Genomic DNA, 25,243 nt, shown 5'->3' on the forward strand with positions numbered 1-25,243 from the left:
AATGTCAATCTACCTGTTTTGTATATAGTTAGCAGGTATTTGGCTGCTTTTTGGTCAGCAGAAAGTAGCATGATTAATTACATAGATTTGTTGTGTATTTTCCTCAACAGAAATTTGCAAGGATTTCTGCTAATGGACTTGGAGTAAACGTTTCAAACCAAGATGGTTTTACACCATTGCATATGGCTGCACTACATGGACACTCTGAACTTGTCTCTCTCTTGTTGAAACGTGGAGCCAGTATCAGTGCCAAGAATGCAAAACATGCAGTTCCTCTTCATCTAGCCTGCCAGAAAGGTCACTTCCAGGTAACTGAGCCTCTTCATAAATGCAAGCTATTTAACACTTAACCGCCAACAAAAGCTGTTTTGTGAAATTATCAACAAATTTATCAACAAGACTAAACCAGTAACAGTGAAAATTAGTTTGGCGATTCTGTTTTTTCTTGGAATGTCTAAAACCTCGAGACAGGATGGAGATCTTTCAACTGAAACAGTTTCAGTAGGCACCTTTTCTTTCTAAATGACCTGAAATAACGGTTTAATGAAAGTGCTGCAAATAGCTAGTCACACATCAAACACTTTAAAAATACCTTGTGCAGCTGAGTCTTCCTATGTATTTTCTCTCTGCCCGTTCTGTTCAAGGAGGTTATGTCTACATCTGTTGATATCTTGACTTGATATCTTCAGTAGCCACAGTATTAACTATTTACTGTATCTTCAACTCATTTAAGTAGATTATGAGCCAAGTGGAGCCCTGAGAGTAGCAGAAGACCTCATCCCTGCCTTCAAGTCAGGGAAGCATAAGCAGTGAAGGAGAAGCATGAGCTAGTGAGGGGAGGATATTAATACAGGAGGGAGAGTAAATGAGAGGAGAAGAACAATGATCATGAAAAAGCAGGTGCAGACAGGCAAATGGGAATATGCAGGAAAGTGGAAAACTAGGGTTTTAAGAATAAGGAGCTGAGGACTGCAAGAGGAAAAAAAATTAAGAGAATTGTGAAGATGATGGGGAGACAAAGCACTAGGGAAGCAAGAAGAAAATGAAAATACAACTCAAACTTGTAGGTTAATGAAAGCTAGTTCGTGGGATATTTACAACATAAAGAACTTCCAGGTGTTCTGATGAGTTCAGAATGGGGAAAGGATACTGTTGCTATGGTGGTTTGTTTTTGGTGGTTTGTTAAGTTATTGATTATGTATGTTTCTCACATACCTCCAGTTTTATTTTCTGGCCTTTCTTCCAGTTGCTTAAGGTTTTTTTTAAAAATGTGTGGTAAAATATGAAAATTAGTCTGATAGGAATAGGTGCTTGTAGTTATCATCTCTTTGGCAAAGATGAGAGTTGTTTTCTCCATCCTTTTTTCTTTCATCTCTTTTTCATTCCAGATTTCAAAAAAATGTTTAAAAAAAAAAAGAGGGGAACTTTCACTGCATGAATATGTTTAGCTGGTATCTTAAAGAGTTGTTACTTCTTTCAATAGGTGGTAAAGTGTCTGATGGATTACAGTGCTAAACAAAATAAAAAGGATATATATGGAAATACTCCTTTGATTTATGCATGCTTGAATGGACAGTATGAGACTACTGCCTTGTTGTTACAGGTAAGATCACTGAAAACAGAATGTTCAGGATAGTATTTCTTAATTCTATTTTCTGTCTTTATAACTTCCATTTTATCTTGCTGTCCAGCATGGAGCTTCTATTAACCTTTCTAATGCCAAAGGAAATACAGCACTGCACGAGGCTGTGATAGGAAAGAACGAAGCCCTGGTGGACTTGCTACTTCAGAATGGTGCAATGACGCACATAAGGAACGAAAGGAACTGTACCCCTGCAGACTGTGCTGAGCCGGTAAGTGCAGAAAGAGCATTTCTAAGGTTAGATTTTCCTAAAGTTCTATATGCATAATGTAGGAAAGAAACCAAACATAACTATTTGTTATGGCAATGATATTTGCCAAGACTTATGTATTTAACAACTATGCATGATATAAAGACTAAGATGCCTGTTTATTGTACAACACACAATATGATATCTGTGGTACATGAAACCTGTTATGTTTCTAAAATCCTAGACAAACAGGATGAGGAGTGAAAGCACATATGTGAATGAAAATGACGTTATAATCTATGCTAGTAATGGCAGAGAGAGCAGAAGAAATGTTGAATGTAGGAAAACGAACACCTTTCACTGAAGAGTTACACTGCTAGCAATCTTCTTGTTCCATCCACCGTCTTTTGCCCTTCATGCCTTTTGATACCTTTTATCTTGTCATCGATAACTGTGACCTTCCCCTTTATTAACAGCAATAACACAATATGTAAGATTAAATTATAAAGAATTATTTCACTCTTTAAATGATTTGATGCATGGTCCCTTATCTTTATGTGCTCAAATAGCCTCTGAGATGTAGCATAATGACCACAAAATTCTGTATGGAATCAATTTTAGCATGTGTATTACCATTTAAACTGAAATTAGCTTAACCATCAATAACACAGTTTAAAATAATAGGTCAAGACCACAAAATCATCACTCTGGTACAGTGCAACTTGTGGAACACTGATTTTGTCCGTACTCAAAATGATACAATTTAAAGTTTGTATTTATAATGAGATATTTTTGTGTGCATTACATTTATTTAGGCAGCAATTAACTAACATGCTCTGCATAGACTAGAATCCTAAATTGTATTGATGTTTTTCTTTTTTTTGTTTTTCTTTTTCTTTTTTCTTCTTTTTTTTTCTTTCTTCTTTTTTCTTTTTCTTTTTTTCTTTTTTTGTTTTTCTTTTTTTCTTTTTTTTTCTAAATTGTACTGATGTTTTTCTTTTTCTTTAATAATGATGAAAATGGAAACTTTTAAAATTAAGAATTCAAACATCATTAAGTTGCTGGAAACAGCACCAACCTATGTACGTACATCAGCAGAGAGAGAAAAGGAGTGTGAGCAGCATGCTGCTATCAAGATAAGAAAAAAAGGTACATGCCATATTTCCACTGGTATGAATAAAAAGGGATTTAGGAATTCATGTGTGACTACATCAAATATTTTGTATAATTGATTGAGATATAATTAAAGAACAGACAACTATTTTGTGTGTGTATTACAGGTAACACCTAAAATACCATAACTAAATGTAGCAGACTTTGTATTATGTTCATGACATTGCTGCATACTCAGACAGTGAGGCTGTGTGAGCAGGAATTAGGGAAGATGAGGAGCACGAGTGCCCATTTCAGCATCCATGAGTTTTAGTTAGGCTTTTCAAAATCACTCTTGCCTGCTTCCCTAGGAAAGATTGTGAATATTCCATTAATAGAAGAGCAAAATTAATCACAGTATGATGATGCCAAAAGTTGATCTAGTCCTTTCAAATATGGGAATAGTTCTAAAGGAACAATAGAAGACATGAGTAAGTAATATTAACAAAGACATGGTATAGCATCTGTGTGTGAATTAGTTCAGGTTTGTAAAGATCGGAATTAAGGGCCTCAAAGTCCAGAATGACATGGTTTCTTCAGAAGCTGGGCCAGTTATGCTAATCTGATTAAGAATGCTTACTCCTGTGACTTGAAATGCTTTAAAATTTCCAAAGATAAATTGTGACTCTGATTCAAGTTATTACTATTAGAGTTTTACTGTAAAATTTAAAATCTAATGTCAGTAGATACCACATTTATTCAGAACTGTGGTTTTTTAATACTTAAGCATGACTCTTGTAATTTTAGCTGCCTGTTCTTTTAAACCCCTAGTGAATTCTAAGCCATGTGAGAAAGCCGATGATCCTATAAGCAGACAACTTCAACTGGTCCAATCAATTAACAGATTTAACAAGTAAGCATAGAAGCATCCTCAGAAGTACGTTTATTGTTTCCCATAAGCGAACAAACATACAACTGTTAATAAAACCCAAAAGCGGGTCAAGCATTGTCACACATCACATATGACTAATTTGACAGTAGATTTTAATCCTCCAGGCATGCATGTTCATGTCACCAGACAGATGTTGTAGGCATGACATATACATTGGTGGTGAACAGCAGTGATGTGCTGAGCAGCAGGAGGGAAAAGCTGGCTGACAAAGGAGTACTTGCAAACCTGTTTAAAATTTTTTTTGCACTAATACTTGGTGTACCATAAATTAAGAATTTCAGAGCTAGACTGCTTTAAACATATTATCTTAGTGCTTCACTCAATGGTTGGGTTTTGCCCAAACGTTAATGTATGTTAAACGTTAATGTATGTTCTGTGATAAAATAGAGGAAATACTAGTAGGCTGTCATTTTGAGAGGTCAGATGCCTTTCTGTGTTGAGATAGGGCCACCTTGTGGATTTTCTGTGATTGAGACTTTTGTAGAAAGACTTAGTTAAATTTAATTTCTTTGAAATATTTTTTAGAGCAAAGCATCTACGGAGAACAATAACAAGAGATAAAAGCGTCCCTAATTTTGATTATCAGTTATTGCATCAGGTAAGTGGAACTACTTGCTCGAATTATTTGTATAATATAGCACATCTGTTTGTTTTGTCTGCTATTAATATAGATACGTAAACCAGGAAATTTTCTTTGCTAGTGGTGGTCAGTGAATCCCCAAAATTCTGACTTTTCTGCTAAATTGCTAATGTTTTGTCATTGTCAAACTTCAGTGGTGCTACTACAACACCTCTTAAACATCTTATTCTTACTTTTAAACCTCTTAAGCCTCTTATTGCAGGCTTCATCTCTGTCTTGTTTTCTGTGTCATGTCTAGCAAAATCTAGGTTATGCCAAGGCTTGAAAAGTCTACAGCTTATCAGAGCTGTAGCCAAGCAGAGATGGTATTTACAAGAGAGAATTTTTTCAGTAGATTAAAATTGGGCATTGTGTGGTAGGTCTGCTTGTAGGAGGAGATTGTTTGCAAGGGTGACAGCAAACTGCATGTTGCGTTGTCAGCTGTGACACAAACAGGTGTAATCAATTCATCTGTGGCTGGGGGTACCATGGCACCCGAAGCCAATCTGACTGTTGGATGCGGCCCTCCACCCAGAGCGTGTGCTTTCTCTTCCTCCTTTCCACTGGCTTTGACTCTCATTGGACCTTCTGCTGAGCCATTTCAGCATACTAAATCAAGAGAAAAACTACCCTATTTAAAAGAAAACAGTTTTCTACCAGGTTAGTTCAGAAGCTGCCCGCTATTAGATTGACATAGCCTTGGAAATGCAGACTCTGCTGCTCAGCTCCATCTAGAAAATGGAATACTCTTCTATTTCGTAGAGCCCTTATGAGATTTAACATTTGCAAAGAGCCTTGAAAATGCCAAATTAATGCTATAAAACTAATATTTTATTAATTTTTTTCTAGTATTAATGATAATATCCCACTATGTAATTAAACATGGGATTTAGATTTTATAATTGTGGCTTGCTGAAGGCAGAGTATGTCATGCAAGTACAGCAGTTGTCAAAAAACTAATATGTGACTGATATATAGCACTTCAGCCATGTGTGACTATAGTGGCTTTCTGAATTTACAAGTCATACAGCTTTAAGTTGTTATATATTTTATATATATATATATATGTTTTTATGTATATATAAAAACACATGTATTATCTCTGTCTGAGACTTTTTCAAGATTGTCGTCATTATTTCAGTAAAAGGATATCATAATTAATTTCTGCCTTTAGTTTTTACCTTAGAAAATCTGTCATTAGCATGCTTGGATTCTCTTTTTTCTTTTAGCTATTTTAACATTTGCAGAGTGGCCAGTAGTCAAGGAGAGCCACCCACCCTGAAAAGGAAAAATCAGGAGCAGATATGGAAGTGGAAGATAAGAATAGTTGTAATGACCAAAAAGAGTCTTTAAGGGGGGTGGGAGGGTGGGTGTCTCTTCCCTGACAGGTAAGACCTGGGAGCAGGGAGGTTCTGCCTTTGCTTTCAGCAGTGCCTGGTTGAGCCTGTCTGCATTACAACTTACACGTTTCTTAATGGTAAAAGGAATGGCTGTTAATTTCAAGTACCTTGAGACTTGATCACAAAAGGTGTTTAGAAGAGTTAGGATGATATAGGGATAGTGCAGTGAAAATAAGTTTTGGAATGCCTTCATTATCTTTGCAGTTCTAGTACTGTCTATGTAGCCTGGGGCAGGTCAGCCTCTCTTGTTTTCTCATGTGTAGACCAAATATAATTACTGTCCTACAAATTATTTTTAATCCTTGGCTGTGTTCTCAGTATAAAGAATACCATGAAATTAATGTGGTAACTATATTCAAGAAACAGTGTATTCATTTTACTTCTTTGTAATGAAGAAAGTCGACAATGATTTTAACGTACCCTTTTTCTATCCTCACAGTTAGCTATTAAAAGCTTTGATAAAACCAAGTTAAAATCTGTTGAAACACTGGACCAGAGTAAAGTTAAGATGATTGACACAGGATGCAGTGGTGAGTTTGTGGAACATGATGACATGATAGAAGTTCCTCACAGGAGTAAATTAATGCACCGAAGACACACTGTTAATGTGCCACTTTCAGCGGAGAATGTCAACGATAATAGTTTATCCAGCCCTGTAAATCCAAGTATTTCACAATCAAGAGACTGCTGTGATGACTTGCTTTCAAAACATTGACAAGGAAGTGCGAATTTGATGTCAAAAGCTGAGGAACTAGGTGGCGTTAATTTCAATAACCCTTCACTGTGTATCGAAGAATTCAGTGACGCTTGCAAGCTTGCCTTCAGAACAGAATGCAAGGATGACTCTTCAGCAGAAATGGAATGTTCCTAGCACTTTTTGAAGACTGCATCCTGTTTATCTTGGAGGTAACTACACAGCCAGATCATTACTGATCTCAACAGAGACGTACCGAGATGTAGATGGCAAAATTACTTTCCTATTATAGTTAGCACTTACTAAAAAATTATATGTAACAGTAAACCAAACCAAACCCTAAATTGTATTTTTCAGCCACCCACTTTGTTTTTAAAAGTCTTTGAATAATTTTTACATTTTCCGTTTTTATCACTACATTGGATAAGTATATATATTTATATATATAAAGATATATTGGATAACAAGGTATTTATTGTCAGAGGTAATTGAAATGTCTCTATTTTTATTGTAATGTTACAAACCATTATAGTATATATTTCTGTATATTTCAGTAGCTGGGAAAACGATATGTATACATGCTATTAATGTGAAGGGATGCGATGCAATTCTTGCTAATTTCTTTGCAATGCTCCCCTGTATTGGATCTGCAAGATCAAGTTTATACAGGAGCCAGGATACTGGGAAAAAACTTTGGACTCGCTGTTCACAGCCTAATCAAAAAAATATGCAGAAGCAAGTGTGTGTAAGGACACAAAAATTGATTTAAGTTGTGGGTTGTTTTTGGTTTTTTTGGTTGGTTTTTTTCCCCCTTCCTCTAAAGCAAGTCATGCAAAAATGCACAAATATTCATGATTCTGAACCTGGGCAACATCTGCAGACAAAACAGCTGCTCAGGAGCCTGCTCTGGACTGCTCTTTTACAAGATGAAATTCCAGTTATGAAAGGTACTTCTTACATCAGTAAGCATTTGTTGGAATAGGCCGAGTATTACCCCATTCCTAAAGGTGATGACTGAAGAATCGAAAGCTCACAAGTAACTATGAGAAGGCTGCTTAGATTTGGACGTCATTTTCTAACTGTTTGGGTTATGGTAGGAGAATGTGTAAATAGCACAAGCCAGGTGTCTAAGTGCAGGGTTGGTTTTTTTTTTTTTTTTTTTTTTCTTGGCTCATCACATCTGGCTTGCATTTTATTTCACAAACTATATTTCTATGAATAATTCTGTTTCTTTTAACTGTGGTATTAGGAAACTGCCTGGCAAAGTACAAAGGTGGAAGACATACTGGTGATTTTTTTTAAAATAATTTTTTAATCTAAGAGGTAAAATGTGCAATAAGTGCACATATGGACATGAGGGTCATGTGTGTATTTTTCTAATAATTTATGAGTTCATCTGATTTTCTAATGTGCCTTGGATTTGTGCCAAATGATGGAAAGAAAAAACTAGTAAAATAACTGTTGAAAATGCTGTTTCCTTTGAGTGCTTTTTTCAAAGCATTGAGTCTTTTATGATTTCCTTGCTTTTGTTTTTGTAGGCATTTGAAGGCTTCACATTTTGTCTGTGGGTAAATTGAGGGACTTGTTGGAATTTACTCTCAAGTTCAATATGACCTTCTTCCCTCCTACATTCATGGATTACTATGATTAGGTTGTGTGCTTTTGGATTTAAGGCACAGAGGTGTACAATATAGAATTGCTGGTGAAACTGAACCTTTTCATGTAACTTCCTTCTCTAGCTCTACCTTCCCAGTTAAAAAAAAAAAAAAAAGTAGGATGGATGGTCAGCTATTACAAGCCAAAAGACCAAGAGGAAAAAGATACGAACTATTTTTTTTTCTTCTTGTGACATAAAAATGACCTAGAGGAAGTCACTTATCCTTACCTGTAGCAAGAATAACCTAGATATTACTTAGAAAGTTTAAGATAGAAATAAATGTTCATACATCTGATTTCCAAACTACATAGGGAGAATCTTGCTTGTTTTAATTATACTATGCATTTATCGAAATGATTCTTACGACTTCTTGACAATATGGATGAGAAAAATCAGTTTATTGGCTTTTCAATACTGGTGATACTATGCTACAAGAGTGTAAGTACAGAATATACTGCTGTAACCACAGAACATGAGTTAGAAGGACACTAAGTTCACTATCAAGTCTTTTTTCTTAACCCTTAATAATAAGCATAGTATGGTCGAAGAGCTTTGGAAACAGGTTTTAAGATAGCTTATTAAATAACTTTGAAAGGGTTAGAGATAAGTATGAGAGGATGTGAAATCTGAATTTAGTTACTTGCTTTTTTCTATTAAAAACAGATTTTGAATACAACAGGTTATGGGAAACAACTTGTTCAATACTGTTATATTTTAAAAATTGGCCAAGTGTTAAAGTAGCCTTTGCCTTTGAAAAACTTCCCCCTCCCAAATGAAACAGCAAATTGCAAGGAAAAAAACGTAGTAGCTTACTATGGCAACTTAACGCAGACTTGGTGCATATTGCTTACCGTATTTTTTAAGAAAATCTGTATTTTTAAGACATCTAACAGGAGAATATTTTTTTCTTGAGATTTTTACAGAAAAAATACAAATATATTAGAATTAACCTGAGTTTTCTATTACAGTATCAGAACAGTTGTCCTTGTGAACCTGAGGCTACTTAGGTGACCGAGCCATGCTTCAGTTTTATTCAGTGTTCAGTCCAGGATAAAGCTTATTTCCAGACATTTTTGATGTACACTGTATGTATAGAAAAAAAAAAGCACTTGAATGCCACAGTTCCACCATAATCTACATGATGGAAAGATAATAACTAACAAATTATTTAGGTAAATGAAATAGTTTGCAAGTTTCCTTTGACATGCTTAACCAAGCTTGTGATTAAAAAATACCTTAATATTCAAAGATATGATGATCAAAGGCTAAGCTGGAATAGGATTTGAAGGGAATACCCCTGGAAGCTTCCCCTACTGTACAGGCCAGTTTAACCTCCAAAAGGTTGCAAGTTAAAACAAATCCAAAGCATTACTTCATTTTGACAACCGAGATTCTGGAATAGCCTTTTTAGAAGAACAGCAAGGCAATAAAGCTTATGTTGTTGTTAAGTAGAATTCGATAAACTTGGGAATGGGAATGTGAAGCATGGATGCTTGGAATCTATCTGCAGCCCCAATGGGAAAACTTTTAAACCCTCTATCACCACACCTTGGCTTGAAACTCTTAACGCTGGGAAAGGGGTCATTGGTCTAAAGAAATTCAGCATACACCCATCACATTACTAAAGTTAAGGAATCCTAATTACAAATATAGATAAACAAAATGCCCAGTCTAGTCCAAATGAAACAGAAATAACAACTGTTTAAATACTTTTTAACCACATTCACACACAATGAAAAACACCCACTAATGCTCACTTTAAACAATTTTATTCTGTTCCAAAAAACACTGCTGTTGGGATCATACATGTTCCTGTTAAATTATGTCAGAAAAGGGGTTTGTGGTGGTAGAGTGTTTATCAGCACGTTACAGTATTTATCCTAGTTACTTCCATAACCATATTTTTGAATAAATGTGTAGCACAAGTTCAGTTTTACTTTATGCATGCAGGAGTTGCAGAAAGTTTAGGAAAACAGTCTTTTTTCAAGGTAAGAAACACTCCAGCCATTTGATAAAAATGGAGGTAGTTTTAAGAATATATGATACCAAGTGTCTGAACAGTGCTGTATTACACGGTTAACTTGCTTTTTTAGAGATAGTTTTATAGGGAAACAGTTCAATGGTATGCTGGTTACAGTTTCTTTACAGACTGCCTGATATGAAGTCCTCTGATCCAAACACTACTTTGATACCTTCACTTTATTTTATAAATTTCCAGTAAGGATGTGAGAGCCAGTGAGTTGCTGGATGGGCTTCCTACCAGGGCTCAAGACACCTGGTTTCTAACACTTCTGTGATTTAGAGCCTGGAGGTAAGTCTTTAAATTCCTAGATGGAGTGGCTGTTCCCAGCTTTACACACAGCTCCTTCCCATGTTTTGGTATCTCCAATAGCAGCAAGTTAAGTGTGTGAAGTTGCCGAAAGCATAGATTACACACTGAGTAAGGGGCAACAAAATGTTCATGCTAACAAAGCAGTGGGGAACCCCGCACTGCTCAGGCCTTTTATACTACAAAAATTTAAGTTAAAAAAATCCCCTTCTCAGATTTATTTTACAAGACAAGTTCATTTGTTGGCCTTTTTATAAAAAAAAAAAGTGAAGCGTAAACATTTTCAGATCTTGCATTCTGCCTGATAACTATGTTGCCTTTTTCCAGGCCTTTTGTTTGGCAGGCAGTCTTACAGTAGTCTTAATCATCATCATCTTCATCAGAATCCAATACTTTCCTTCTGTTGAACTAAAATGAAATATATGAAGTGAAAATAGAAGGGTCACAGTAAATCCAACATAGAGCAAGCCTTTCAAACTCGACGCGTTTGACAATGAATAAGTTATACGGGAGCAGAACATTCACCCCATCACAACTGACCCCACCAAGTCCCCACCTGACATTGTGGTACAGGGCAGGTTCTGTCTCGCAACAGAACGCTGACGTCCCAGTGCTAATAGCTTAAGTTACACTGCTGATAAGGACTGCTGTGATTTAATCCCAGCACTTACCCGTGCACGTAAGAGAGGCAGTAAATACTAAGTGCTACCCTGAACTGCAATGGCGCAATACATACAATGTTCTGCTCTATTTTATAATAAATTAAAATTATATTTAGGAAATGAAGCTTACCTTTACTGTTGTTTTCTTTTCTGTTTGCTGACTCACTTTTTCAAGTATTTCTATCAAACCTTGTTCTGATACCTAGGAAAGCAAAAGAAAAGCCATATAAACTTATTCTGAGAGGTGCTTAGTATCAAACAACTGAATCACACTTTACCTTCTTATAAAAGGTGTTTGATAGAATTATATAATAGTATTTAGAAGCTCTCGATTGCCTTTTTCAGTTATTTAATTTACAGATATTAAAAACATCCATTTTTTTAGAGTGAATTAGGTTTGAAAATGAATATATGTGAGAAAGAATTAGAAAAACATCACTGACCTTTCCAGCTAGTTGTCCAAATCTTGCCATCTGTATAAGATAATTCTCTACTGCTTTTGCTTTGTCTGGTTTCACAAGTGCTAAATTGCTTACTGCAACAAAAACAGGTTCTGTTCATTTTGTTTTAAAACACATTCAAATACCTTCACTAGTTACTAAAAAGTGACAGATGTCCCTATGAAACCATCTTCTTCATGCCGGGGTCATGAAATAAATTGAAAAAGGCATTTTCATTTATATAAAGATACAAGATAGTTATATTTCTTGCTTTTAAATATTTGTTCCTAATTAGATTAACTAATTTTGACTCTCACTACAATTCCTACTATTAATTAAAAAGAAAATTTTGATTAACATCATTCAGATGTAAGCTAACCTCTCCCCTCCAATCACTGATATCACCAACTGCAAAGCTGTAATAGTTTTATCTTCCCATCAACAATATTTTTTGTCTGGCCTCTACACAAGCACATACGTGCTTGATTTGAGAATACACTAGATGAGAGTTTTTTATTAGAAAATTGCTTGGATACTTACATCTTGCACGAGCTGCCTGATCAAGAACTTGAGCTAAAATAGTATTTCTTATCTCTGCTTCCCTACAATGAAAAATTAACCACACATTAAAAGCGGGATTTCAAATACCTAAAATAATATGCACAAACCAGGAAACTACAGAAGACTTTTGAATCATGGAAGTGACTTCTTGAGGTCCCTTCAAACCTCACATATACATGATTTCTTTTATAGCATTTTCTGTCATGGGTAGCTCTACCTATGTTGACAAAGTTACATAGCTGACATCTTCCAAGAAATCAAGATGGAGTTTACTTGTTACACCTTATTACTACATCTTAAAAACAAAAGCCATGCTACCCACTGTAAAATTCTGCATTCATTCCATGTGGGATTTCACCAAAGGCAGCGTATGTTACAGCAGGCATAAGGAATAGTCCATGCAATTGCAAGACAGAACCACCTCATTATTTATTTAGAATTTTTCAATAAGTCTTCATATACTTACAATATTTGACTAAGTATTTGCAAACTGGCATTTTAGTTTATGCATTTCAGTTAATACAAACTTTGTGTGCAAAGTCCTGCTCTTTAAATACTTATTTTCAATTTTCTACTTAGTGCAAATACTAAACACTGTTTCTGCACTAAGCTCTGACATGAATTATTTTGTTTCATATTTTTAACTGCAATAGATGTCCCAGAAAAATCAAATCAACTAGGAAAGCATGTTCCCATTGCACCAACAGAACCAAACCCAAACTCGTCACTCAGACACAACTGCAGTTTGGGAAGAGTTCTGCCAGCCTTCAAGATTTTCTTAGGACCAACTCCTACCAACCCTGAAGAGCCAAGGTTTCTGAGTTCCAGAAGCAGATGACAATGGGAATGATGATGCTTCCCAAAAGCATCCTATTATATCACTAAGGGTCATTAGGTTATTGCACTTAGCTGAGTCCCAAAGTAAAAATGAGCTGCTACTGCTGTTTTCCTCCACGCCCTCCCACCCCAGTCAGGGTTCAGAACACCTGACACCTCTGTGGTAGACCATCCAATAGAGTCATTGCCTGGGAGCCACACTTGGATCCATCAGATTTTTAGCTATCCTTGGATTAAATCTTTGCCATTTCAGCTTCTTTTTGTTGCTGTGTTTTCCAACAACAAAAAAATCAGGTGAGTATTCAAAAAAATTAAATACTCAAAAAAAAAGTGAAAGGTTCAAAACAATTAGATTTAAAACTAAAAGTCATTAGTTCTCATTTATACCTCTGTTTCGCTTCCTGTTGCGATGGATCACCAGAAGGATCCTAAAGAATGAGATCAGAATAAATATGATCATCCAAAAACATTCCACACAGGACAGTAAGCTTAAATATTCCAGCAGAGTACAATGTAAGCTAAACCTTCCTGCTAAACTCGCCTGACTGTGGACAAGGTCCTGAAAATAAGAATCTGCTGCCATAGCAAATAAATATGCCATACTGTGCTTTCCTCACAAAGCAGTAATGCAAACTAGCGTGATGACTAGTGTTACTGGATCTATCCACAGATTGTTGTAGGTTTGGACATTAAAAGGCCTTCCTGTTAGGTCAAAGATAATAAACTTTCCCAAAGCCCAGGAAACAGAAAAAAAAGCATTTTAAACCCATTAAGGTAAGCTAGGGACAAATTAAATTCAATCTAACACTTTGTATTTATCTATACAGAAGAAAATACAATCCTAGCACGGTATTTTGGGATTCATATAGGCAGCTGAGATGACTATTCAGAAGCAAATAACAAAAAGAGGGGAAAAAAAATGAACTTTATGTTGAATCTGCACCTTAAATTTTATAGGTAACATTTCAAAGTGTGAAAGCAGAATGGGAAACCCTGCAGAGAGAGGAAACAAGGCTGATCACAAGTATGGAAGATCCTTTCACAGGAACAGTGGAACAGGCTGATACACTTCAGCTCTAAAAACAGAGATGACTCAAAAGACTGATGATGGTAATCCATAAGATTGTGAGCGGTGTGGAAGAAGGCTCAGGGGAGGGAATGCTTATGTGCTGAACCTTCCCTGGCAGCAGCCGGCACAGCCCAGGCAGGTAGCAGGGGGCTGCCCAGCGCGCCCTGAGGACGATGACTGCTCATACAGCAGGAGGTGGCCGGGGTGGGGGGTGGGGGGGGCGGCCGGGCCTCACCCCCTACCTGCGGCCGGTCACCGAAGCCGCAGTCGGCGGCGTTTCCAGCCAAAGCACCGGGGGTGGCTGGGCTGCTTCCCGCTCCCTCCCCGGCCTCGAGCCGAAGCTTTTACTCACGGAGAGGCTCCCCCAAGGCGCGCCCCCACTCCTCTCCCCCGTGCCCCCTCCTGCCTTCCTGGGAGACGGCCGCCACACACGTCCCAGAGAGGCTCGGCCGGAGGGACGGACCCTGACGCACCCGGCGAGGTGGCAGGGAGCGAGGGCACTGCCGGGACGGCGGCGGGGCGGGCGCCCCCGCGCCTTACCCCGTGCTTGGCCTGCAGCTCGGCCAGCCGCTGCTGCCGGAGGGCCTCCAGCTCCTCGTCCGCCATGACTGAGGGGCGGTCGCGCAGTCGCAGCGTCCGCGCCGTACTGCGCCTGCGCCGCCACGCCAGGCGCTACCAATCCACCGCCGAACGCGCTGCTGAGCGCGGGGTGGGGTCTCGCTGAGGGCGGTGGTTCTCAGCCCGGCCTCGCCTCATGGGGCGGACGCCTCCTTGTCGAGGCGCCTGCCCGGCCTAGGCCGTATGGACGGGCCGGGTGGTTATTAGTGCTCCCCGGGGGTTTGAGTGGGCAACCCTGATCCCCGGCTCTCCTCAGCTCTGCTCCTTGCAGTAGTTCACCCAGATTGGTGGTCCAACAGGAGCTTGCCTGTTCCTTGCAGTTTCCAGGTCTGTCAGGTTGGTGAGCCTGCTGTGGTTTCATGTCTCCGGCACAGTGGCCATAGCTGTAGCAGCAGTGAAGCTGTGAAGAGAAAATGGGGGAAATCACAGCCCCTTTTTTGAGAGCTGCTGACACGAGGAGCCTGAATCAGGCTGGGCTAGGCCAGCTTGTTCTCTGGCTCCTGTCTGTGAGGACGCAGTGCAGAATGGTTGTGTTGTGCCAGGTAAGCTGCGACTAGGCTGATAGAAACAGCATTGGTTTGGTGTGTCCATTGCGTCGTTGTAGTCTACTGCTGTTACCATAGCCACTGACCTTGGCTGCACTTTGGCTGTGTCTCCTATAGGTCCTCTGATTTCATCAAAAAAAGTGGGTGATGGGGTGCAGGATTTGGTTCAGCCTCACACACGTGCAACATTGACTGATGCTTCCCCAAGCTCTGTTCAGCTGTGACTCCCCAGGAAATAATTTACTGTGCTGGACTACTGCTTCCAAGTTCAATCCGTAGCTGGCAATTGGGACCAAAAAAAAAGCACGAAATGATACAGCTTCCTGCCCCTCAGCTGTGAGGTCTGGCCCTGTCTCTGGAATCTAAGAGTGTAGAAAGCTGACAGAAGGTACTGGCCTTCATCAAGCTCGGTACTAAGTCACTCTAATAGCAATTCAAAGCGACTGTTGTCAACACACTCACTTAGCTTCAATCATGTTAAATGAGTAACTTTGACATACCAGGATAAATAGCCCACAACTTCATAAAAATAGAGGTTTCTATAAAGATATATTACCAAATAGTTCTGGTGTAGTTTTTAAAAGTAACAAAAAGTATGAAGGGCTTGTTTGATTGAGACCTCCTGCAATAAATGCAGACACTAGTAGTGGAGTAGACTTAATTTTCTTTGGAGCCTTCCATGCTGCACGCTCCAAATGGATAACATGAGCCTCTCAGTCCTCACTGAAAAACTTGCCTCTATCCAGATAGCCTGAGAAGCATGTTTATACCGGGATAAACTTAAAATCAGGGTCTATTTCAGGAGCATGTTTTTAGTGGATTTAAGGACGGTTTTGGGTTTTACCTCCGTGTTAACAGCAGAGGGAGCCCTAGTTCTACAACAGTGTATTTTTTGCTCATCGTGCCGTAAACCAGAAAAGACAAAAATTGTTGGGTTTTTTTTTTGCTGTGCAGTATGTTCTCACAGATGAAGCTTTAATCTGTACCGTACATCTCTGTTGCTGTAAATTCATGCTCCATTATACCGCCATATGCTTTGCTTTAGTCAGAAAAAGCTGCAATAATCCTAATACTTCATCTAGCTTTATAGATATTTGTGTTGTGTGTTTGATTGCGTATTGTTTGCTCACACACTTAAAGGTTATGTCTTAATAAGTTGTTTTAAATGAGTTTATTAGCAGTGAGCTAGCAGTTGATGAGTTTTTATGTTTTGAGAAGGTAACATTGTAGTTATTGTCAATTACAATATGAGATTCAGGAAGCAAAAAAAGGAGAGTTTGGTTCATTAAAAGCTCTGGAGGTATGTAGCACAGTGCTTTAGACTGTATTTAATTTTTCTCTAGTTAGCTGCCTAGTTTCTTTTTCATCTGCTTAGAGATATGTATCAATACCTCTGCAAACTGGACAGCTCATAATGTGAAAATGTGAAAGAATAGATGCAGGTTTTTCAATACTGCTTGAATTGCTTTATAATGTTCAGGACTTTTAATTGCAATGCAGAAATATTGGATTCCTGAAAGTTTTGTACACATTTGATATGTCCACAGAGTCCTGTGTTTCATTTATATTGATGAAGAATGGTAAATAGAAGAGAAATGCTTTAAAAAGACTTTTTTCTATTTTTAAGCTTCTTTTCTAACTGTGCATCTCTTCAAGTGCAACCTAGTATATGTTATATATCATATGTAATATAAGCACTATATAATTATGTTAACTACATTACATAACAAACACTGTGTGTAGAATAGAAAATGTTAATATACTGCTAACTGGTCTCTCTATACAATATAAATATATATTTAATATAAATGTATAGTGTATAATTTTAAAAAAAGTATTTTAAGAGCCTTATTTTCATATATCCTATTTCGAGGTACTTCAACAGACATAATTTTCCAGTGCAAACTGGGCTATTGAATGCCCCTAAGTTGAATGGTGTTTGAAAACTTAGGCTTTGTTGCTTGGCCAATGAGGGCTTAAAAGTAAAAAAATAGGATTCTGTTGTGGTAGTTAAGTTTTATATAGTGTTGTGTGGCTACGATTTTGTCCTTCCTGAGGTATCAGGTTAAATTTCAGATATGAATACCAGCAAATTCAGTAGGAGTTAAACTTCCTGTCAGTGAAAGGCAAGTTTGATTTAAACACAACTGCTGTGGTAACAATTCTAGTATTTTTGTAGCATCCTTTGAGATACCCAACCATCTCAAGCTGTTTATTAACATGACATACATTCTTCTAGAAATACTGTGTCTTATATATTCTGATACACTAATGGTATTAATTCTCCCCATTATCAGTCACATCAAACCTCGCTAAATAACATGAGGTTGGTTGTTATCTTGTAAGCTTAGACTGGTGTAGCTATACTGAGCTCACCTAAACAATACTCAGTGTTTATCAGCTAGATTTTTGTCTGTCTTGTAGTTAGCAAGTCAAGTAATTTTTGCTGAATGCTCACAACATTTGGTGCTAGCAGTTATTATGTATAGTGTTGGTGTAAAGGCTGTTGGGGTGAATAAGCAGGTAAAGATCACAGAGAAGATACAGGGCAGAAAATGGGAAGACTGAGCGCGAAGAAGAGGACAGCTGATGTGTGAACTGAGACCCTTCATAAAAGTAGTAACGTGGGTGGGAGGTTGAGATTGGGAAACTGGAAGTGTTCATATTTGAGTGTATGTCCATTTTTGTTACATTCCATTGGTTAAGGTTTATTGAGATGTATGTGTGAGCCACTCCATGATCTACTCCATTTAAAAACTCAGGTGCTGATCATATGTGTAATATTCAGGGTAATATTTTAGGAAAGAGGACAGTTCCCTAAAGGAACATTTTGTTACTCTGTTTGTTACTGTGATTCATTCTTTTTTTATTATACCTCTGTAATTTAATGACATTAATCTAAAAATTATTTCCTAAAGTCTTCCAGCAGAATTTATTTTTTTAAATGGATGAAAAATAATTCACTCAAGCACTAAAATAATAACATTTTTGATATGACTGGAGAAAAATAATATTTTGAAGGGGAACACTCTGTATTCTTTAAGAATGCATTTGTCAGCTGTGAAAAGTGCTCAATATCACTTGGGTTGCAAGTAATAATGTACTACATGTACACTAGTAATTCAGTAGTGACAGGAAAAGTTATCATTTCTATTTGAGATATGTAAAAATATCAAGGATTTTAATTTTGATTAGCAGGATCCTTCCCAAGCCCTTTGAGACTTAATTTCAAACACTAGAGGGCTCAAGAAATGTTTCTGATTTTTTTCCATGAGGTTTTAATCACTATAAATAAAGCATCTCTTTCAGTAATGCTTACATTAACCTCATTATCATACTTAAAATGACATCATATTATATTAATAACAGAAGAATGGCAATGAATGAATAAGCAAATGAACAAAACATCTCCTTCCTTAAGTAATTCTAAATAAAATAAAGAAACCACCTACAGCTATGATGACACTCAGCAAACTATGTTTAGTACTTCTGATTGGAAGATATACTGGAATTCTTTGCTTGATGAAATCCTTGCTTAGTCATCTCTGGCCTAAATTAAAATTCTAGTAAAAATTAATCATATAAGCATTGCTATTGTAATTTAAAAGAAAATAAGCAAACATTACAGTGCCTTCAAAATAAGCATTGCAAGATTTTTCCATGTTACAGAAACTGAAGACACTTTAAAAAAAGTAATATGTAAAAAAACCCAAACCTGAATTCAGTATTTGATGTGAGAGAAATGAAGAAAAACCTACATCAACAGTGAAAACTAAATATATAATCTTAAATTATTAACAGTGAATTTTAACCATCTGGTTAGTTGTTATATGATCACATCGTGCCTATTCCAAAGCTTACTGAAGCCATAGAAAATTTCCCCCTTAGTGTTTTTGCTTAAATGGAAATTAAGACTAATAAAGATTGTTTGCAGTGCAGCAATCTGAATGGGTGCCTGAGTAGTGGGCTCTAAGTAAATAAATACAGTCTTGAGAAACATTGTGCCCAGTCTGGGTCATGGGTTTACAAAATTTGTTTGCAATAATATGAAAGTACAGGAGAATAGATCTGGAGATGGAATGACATCGACATGTGAGTCAGATGTGAGGTGATCTCAGATTGCAGAAGAAAGGAATGAAAAAAGGAAAAATATTATTCATTACATTTTTGTAGATAAACTTTTTTATTACATTTTATTTCAAAGAATAAACTGAACCTGTGAAGTCGATGATAGTCTCTTACAGGTTTCAGTAGGAACTGAATCAGCGCTTAAGTCCAACACCTGCGAAGTAAAGTTGATGTGTAACTTTCAGCCCATGGGAAAATCCAGTGAAATTAATATACATATGTATATATTTCCTACTTTAGGATTGTCATCACTTATGGATTTGCTCCTGCTACACAAGTGCTGATACTTACTTTAACCTGGCTGAAGCCATTAATGTGATTTTTATTGCTTTATATGGTTTGACGCCTTAATTATTTTTTTTTAAATATCTGCAATAAATGTTTTTACTTTTGCTTGTCAAGAATTAGAGTATGAATGCCTTTCTTTTTTTGGCTAAAATCTTATACCTGAGATTGATTCATTCTCTTTCTGGGATATGTATTTGTGCCCATAGGAAGCAGCTGTGTTTAATGAGCTGGAGCACAGCAAAGCAAATAAAACATGAACTCTGCATTATCAGCACATATATGAAGTGAGGGGTGGACTATGGATTAAAACAACTTCCTATTTTTCTTTTGGAATTGTAATATATCATCATATTCTTCTGTAACAGTATTTACTGTATTGCTAAATTTCTACAATATGAAGCACTTAGTCACTTTTTGATTCATGACAAATCTTGACTATGCTATTTTACTGTCCCTTCTTAAGGACTTTCTTACCATATTTCAGATTCAAACTAGGAATTAACTTGAACAGAGCAACTGTATTAACAGTCTAGAACCATTGTATTCAGCCTAGCTGAGCACGTTAAGCATTTCTGTTAAGAGAAGGTCAGAATTGGACTTCTGCCTTAGCTGTATTTGGAGCTGAGCATTGCTTATTCTGAAATATGTGTTCCACAGCTCCCAAGTAAATCACTGAACTACGAATAGTAGGGAGTAGGCAATTTAGAAATATCTCTTTAAGTTAAAGCTATTGTAGTTGTCAGTAGTATTATTTTATGTAATAATATTAGATGCTCTCATTTTTCTAAAAGTGTTAATTTAGGAGTTTTAAAACTCTTGCTAAATTTAGATATGGCAGCATACCCTTGTTGTCCACCAAAATTAATTTTTACTTTAAAAAAACCCCAGAACAACCCCAAACAAACCCTTCTATATCCTTTGAATTTGATAAATTTGAAGTGTGGCTTTATTAAAAGATACTACCATGTAAAAATCAAATACATTAACCTAGTAGTTCTCTCCTGTGTATTGAGTATCTGCTTTCTTTAGTAATGATGATAAAGTATTGCTATTTTTTACTTCATTTTGGAAATGACACAGGTGCAAGAACTACACTAGATTTGGGGGTTTTTTGCTTTTTTTTTCATAGTTAAGTATTTATTGCATTCCAACTATTAAATTTTGCTCTAGCTTATGGAAGAGAATCTGCTTTAAATGGTATGGAACAAAATTGGCTCTAATTATTTATTTAATTAAGAGCCCATGGAATAGAAGATGCATGTTAAAAATGTTTAAGTTAACCCACTTCAACTCACTGTCGGTTACCTCTTTAGGCTGCTGTTTCATAAAAGGAGATGAAAAGAGAGACAGAAGAGTAAACGGAAGCCAGATTGCACAGAATGCTACAGAGGAAAGTGATCAAAATACTGTTGCTGGGAAAGGAAAGGTGAGACTGAGATAAAAAGCAGTGCTTGCTCCTTTTTGACTTTTGTCATTTATTGTTGCTTAGGTCAAGGTACGGTGAGAAAATGTGAGCTGACCCCTGCAGCATTTTAGATATTCCACACACGTGTGAGTCAACAGCTGTTGGAAGAAAGGGTTGTGGAAGCAGGACAAAATTGAATATTAAAATTATTATAAGGAAAGCAGGTGATCTGCTGCCTGGGCAGGCTTTTACCTAGAAATATTTACAATAGAATTAAATAAGAGGTAGGCTGACTGCTTTCAGCGTGTCTCACCACACCCTCCTATAACATGAAGGAAGATGATGAATCCTTCATGAAGGCATTGTTCCTTACTTGTTCCTTGGGCTGTAGAAACAAGAAAATTTTCTCTGTATTTCCCTTGTATAGGTTTTCCATATGCCCTGATTGCAGCCATAAGCTTTGGTTTCTAAATTGCCAGCAATAATATGCTTGAATATTTTTAACATGTAAGAGCTTGAAGTGGAAGTCAGCCAGACTGAAATACTAGTTTAGGTTTATATCACTCAAGAGCTTCTTTAATTTTCAAAGATGAAGATGAGCTATTAATTTGAAAACTTTAAAGGTAGTTTCTGCTTTTGTAGGTAGTATAATATTCTTTATTACTAACTAAACCTGAATATTTCTTACAATAATTGTCAATCTGACTGACGTGCTAATTCTGATGTACAGCATAAGAAACCTCAAATGAGCACAGATACCAGGGTTTGGTACTGTCACACTGTTCATAGTTATTTAAAGAAACATTATCTTCAAAGGATGCTCTATATAAACCTGTTGTAATTACTTTTTTGTTAAATGTGCTGATGTGTGATATTTAAAAATGTGGTTTGTACCACTTAGGAGCAAACCCCTCTCAAATTTAGAAAATCTCTATGAAAGAGTGTTACATTGGATCTAGGTCAGTTCATCTGTGGCTTTCAGAGCTACTGACCTTGGCAGATGTGGGCTCCCTGATTTTGTAGCTGTTGTCTGCTCCAGACCCTGGAGGCCTTAACATCCCAAGCCATGGGGCTGCAGTCCATATGATGTGCTTCCCAGAACTGCAGGAACTGGAAGACCGGGTTTCTCAACAGCCCTCTAGGCAGGATGCTGAGAAGTTCACCAGTAACCTGCCTAGCTTCTGCTGGAACCTGGGCAGAATTGAATCAGATGTGTTTTCTTTGCCAAATCTGCTAATTCTGACAATGTAAATTGTGTCCTTCTGATTAGTTCTGCTGAAGTGAAAAGAGTTTGAGATTCTGAAACACAGAGAAATGTGATGACCAAAACAAAAGATACTGAAGTTTTGGAGCATTATGCTTATAAATAGGAAATACAAGCAAGAATGAATTGATTCGTTCTGTTTACTGCATGTATACAAATAATTGAAAAATACTCTAAGCAACGTTTACTAAGATTTAATGTCAGGCATATGCATTCATTGCGTTTTATGTATTGAATGCAAAACCAGCAGTCTGTTTCTCACCTAGATGTTTTATTAAGGCAGTTATAGGGATGAAGCATAGTTTTGAGAAAAATGCATGTTTAGGGAGAGGTATGAAGTCATTTATAAAAGTCATTATTTTAAAAAAAGGGAAATTACTTTTTCTGTGTCAGTCACATAAGTCAAAATTCTGATTAATAGCAAAACTTTCATGTGAAAACTTAGGATTTTTAAGAAAAGCTTTTCTGTAAAGATTTTCAAGCTGTTCATTGAGAATATTAGTAATGTAATTAATTTGGTAAGTAGTAAGGCACCAGCCAGGGAAAACAGAATATGCCATTACAGTGTTAGTCAGTGAGAATTTATTGTTACTGTATTGTCTGATTTCAACACACCTCAGACTTCACTTTTTTATATATGTATAGCTCATTCAATTTGATTATAAGTTATGCTGTCAGAAGCACCTCCTACATAAGAAGTTCACCCATTTACATAGATTGTTGTAATTAAAACCTTTAGTCTAACCTTCTTGGACTTGTAGATAATACACTATGCTTAACAGCAGAAAGGGTCTTCCAGCTGAGTGAAATAAACTGGAAAGTAATTGTTATAAAATACTGAGAGATTGAAAATGTCATTGGTTTTTCAGTTTTGGAGGCAGGATTCTGCTTTTAACATGACAGAAGGTGTTTCTTGCACTCATTCGACTGCTAGATTCCAAGAAAAAATTGTGAAGCATAGTGAGAAAGCTGCATAAAGAGCTAGCAAGGATTAGACAACAGCAGCTGTACTTCTGAATAATTTAGGTTTAGTTTGCAAAATTATACAGGAAAGGATTATCACTTATACTTGCATTTGAGCAAATGGAGCTACAAATGTTGTTATAAAAAGTGACAATGTACAAAACATCTAAAATAGCACAGGGACTATCTTGTCACTTTGGGCTAGATCCTGCAGAGCTGTGTGCCAAGGCAATTGCAGAATCATGACTGGGAAGTAAATAGTGTAGAAAGAGCTTCCTTCATCTAGATATGCAGCAGGGCAGAACCTTTCCTGAAAGTTTAAACGAGTGCTTGAGAGTAATCTCTGTCAGGTGTACCAGACGACATACACATCAGCTTGCTCCAGAGGGGTATATTAATTCTGTTATTGATATGTATTTATAGTTACTTATAGTAAAACGTCCTAGGGGACTTCCAGCCCCTTTCTGCCTTTGAAAGCCAGTTATTGAGTATGCGGCAGTCAAGAGTGCTTACTGCTTCAGGCATAATTTGCCTTTTGATCAAAAGCAAAGTAAATTGTGCCACTTTTCCCTAAGCCATCCTGCCCTTCAGCTACAAGGTATGTGTAAAACAGGGAGAATGATTAGCATCATTCTTTTCTCCTGCCTCAATGTTTACAGTGCAGTTCCATCAGGTTAAGGCAAGATTTTCCTCAGAATGTTTCCTGTTCATATTTTAAAGGAGATCTAATTTGTAAAATCAAAATTCTGCATCAAATACTTAGCATGATGTTTCTTTAAAAATTACATTAATATCATAAGTCAATAAATTACAAAGACTATAATTCAGTAATTTTCATACATGAATTAATAATTTTTGTCAGAGATTATGATTTGGTCTTTGCTTTGCCATCACCTGATCACACAGGTGAACCTCAGTAACCAGCAGGTCGGTTGTGCTTGATGCTGCATATGACCACTAGATACCTTTGGTCATGTGAGATCTCTGAAAACTATGCTTCCCTTGCACTCCAGGCTTGCAAGCTAGCAATCTGTACAGCCTGTAAGCCTGCTCAGGAGACTACGTAGGTGTACCCTTAGAGTTTTAAGTCCTGGCTTTTGCAGAGAAAAAAGAGGGAAGCTTCTAATTACTGTATTAAAAGATGCACACAGGTAATTCAAGGTGGGAGCAAGAAAAGAATTCTTGCTTTAGTGTCAGAACTGGTGCTTCTTAACTGTCAAATCCAAAATTAGGGCTAGCAGAAATAGAGAGTGTTGCTATACATGAGAGAATGATCCGGAACATTCAGAGAACCCTGATGTAACCTCAGAGAGTGCTGTTGAACAGTCAGAAAAAGAAAGCAAACGATGTGTAAAGATCTACTCTCTAGATCTGCTATCTCAATAAACTGGTGAGGTAGAAGAGCCGAGGAGCTTGTAAAGTCAGTGGTCAGGACTTCCAGAGATGGGCTGAAGTCAGAAAAATTCTGACTGTACAAGTGTCCAGGGCACCAATATAGATTCCCACTAATTTGCAAGTTAGTAAAAGGATTAGAGTCTCAAGTATTTTTCTACGATTCCCATAGGGCAGTGAACTACAAAAATCAACAACCTTTTATTTTTTTAAAAAACAACAGTATAAAGTCTCTAATTTCCAACCCCCCCCCCTTGTGCAATCTCTGAGTTTTCTGTCTACATGCTGATTAAAATAATGTAGGTTGAATTCTGCATTTGAAACCGTGAATCAGGTTCATCTTTAAAGTCAGTTAGAACCACATTTGTGTCTAAATTAATTAAAATGTCTGTTGAATTTTTGATGCAGAAATGAAAGACCTTTCAAAATGTGTATTTTCACAGGTTTTTACAGAGAGAAATCCTAGCAGATGTAGAAAAGAGAACTCACTAAAATG

At 37.0% G+C, this 25,243-nt stretch overlaps 2 protein-coding genes across 12 annotated transcripts in view; one reads left to right on the forward strand and one right to left on the reverse strand.

Moving 5' to 3' along the window:
- Positions 1-8,477, forward strand: part of ANKRD27 (ankyrin repeat domain 27) — a 57,449-nt gene extending 48,972 nt beyond the window's left edge. For 7 of the 11 annotated variants that reach the window (XM_054840630.1, XM_054840631.1, XM_054840629.1 and 4 more), the window contains 7 exons: positions 111-308; positions 1,484-1,603; positions 1,692-1,853; positions 2,873-2,981; positions 3,756-3,837; positions 4,402-4,474; positions 6,335-8,473. In XM_054840630.1, coding sequence (XP_054696605.1) covers positions 111-308; positions 1,484-1,603; positions 1,692-1,853; positions 2,873-2,981; positions 3,756-3,837; positions 4,402-4,474; positions 6,335-6,610 — 1,020 coding nt within the window. In that variant the 3' untranslated portion in view covers positions 6,611-8,473. Of the gene's footprint in view, positions 1-110; positions 309-1,483; positions 1,604-1,691; positions 1,854-2,872; positions 2,982-3,755; positions 3,838-4,401; positions 4,475-4,887; positions 4,969-6,334 lie in introns of all 11 variants that reach the window. The other 4 variants (XM_054840635.1, XM_054840625.1, XM_054840628.1 and 1 more) reach the window with 4 other exon arrangements.
- A 1,522-nt stretch (positions 8,478-9,999) lies between these two features.
- PDCD5 (programmed cell death 5) lies at positions 10,000-14,790 on the reverse strand. The gene is made up of 6 exons (XM_054840638.1): positions 14,685-14,790; positions 13,463-13,503; positions 12,218-12,279; positions 11,681-11,772; positions 11,368-11,439; positions 10,000-10,983 (listed from the first exon to the last, which is right to left on the reverse strand). Exons 1-6 carry the CDS (start codon positions 14,748-14,750, stop codon positions 10,936-10,938), a joined length of 381 nt encoding a protein of 126 aa, XP_054696613.1. The 5' UTR covers positions 14,751-14,790; the 3' UTR covers positions 10,000-10,935.
- Between the last annotated feature and the right edge of the window lie 10,453 nt (positions 14,791-25,243).

Source organism: Grus americana, chromosome 13 (assembly GCF_028858705.1).
Source record: "Grus americana isolate bGruAme1 chromosome 13, bGruAme1.mat, whole genome shotgun sequence".
In the NCBI taxonomy this organism is placed as follows: Eukaryota; Metazoa; Chordata; class Aves; order Gruiformes; family Gruidae; genus Grus; species Grus americana.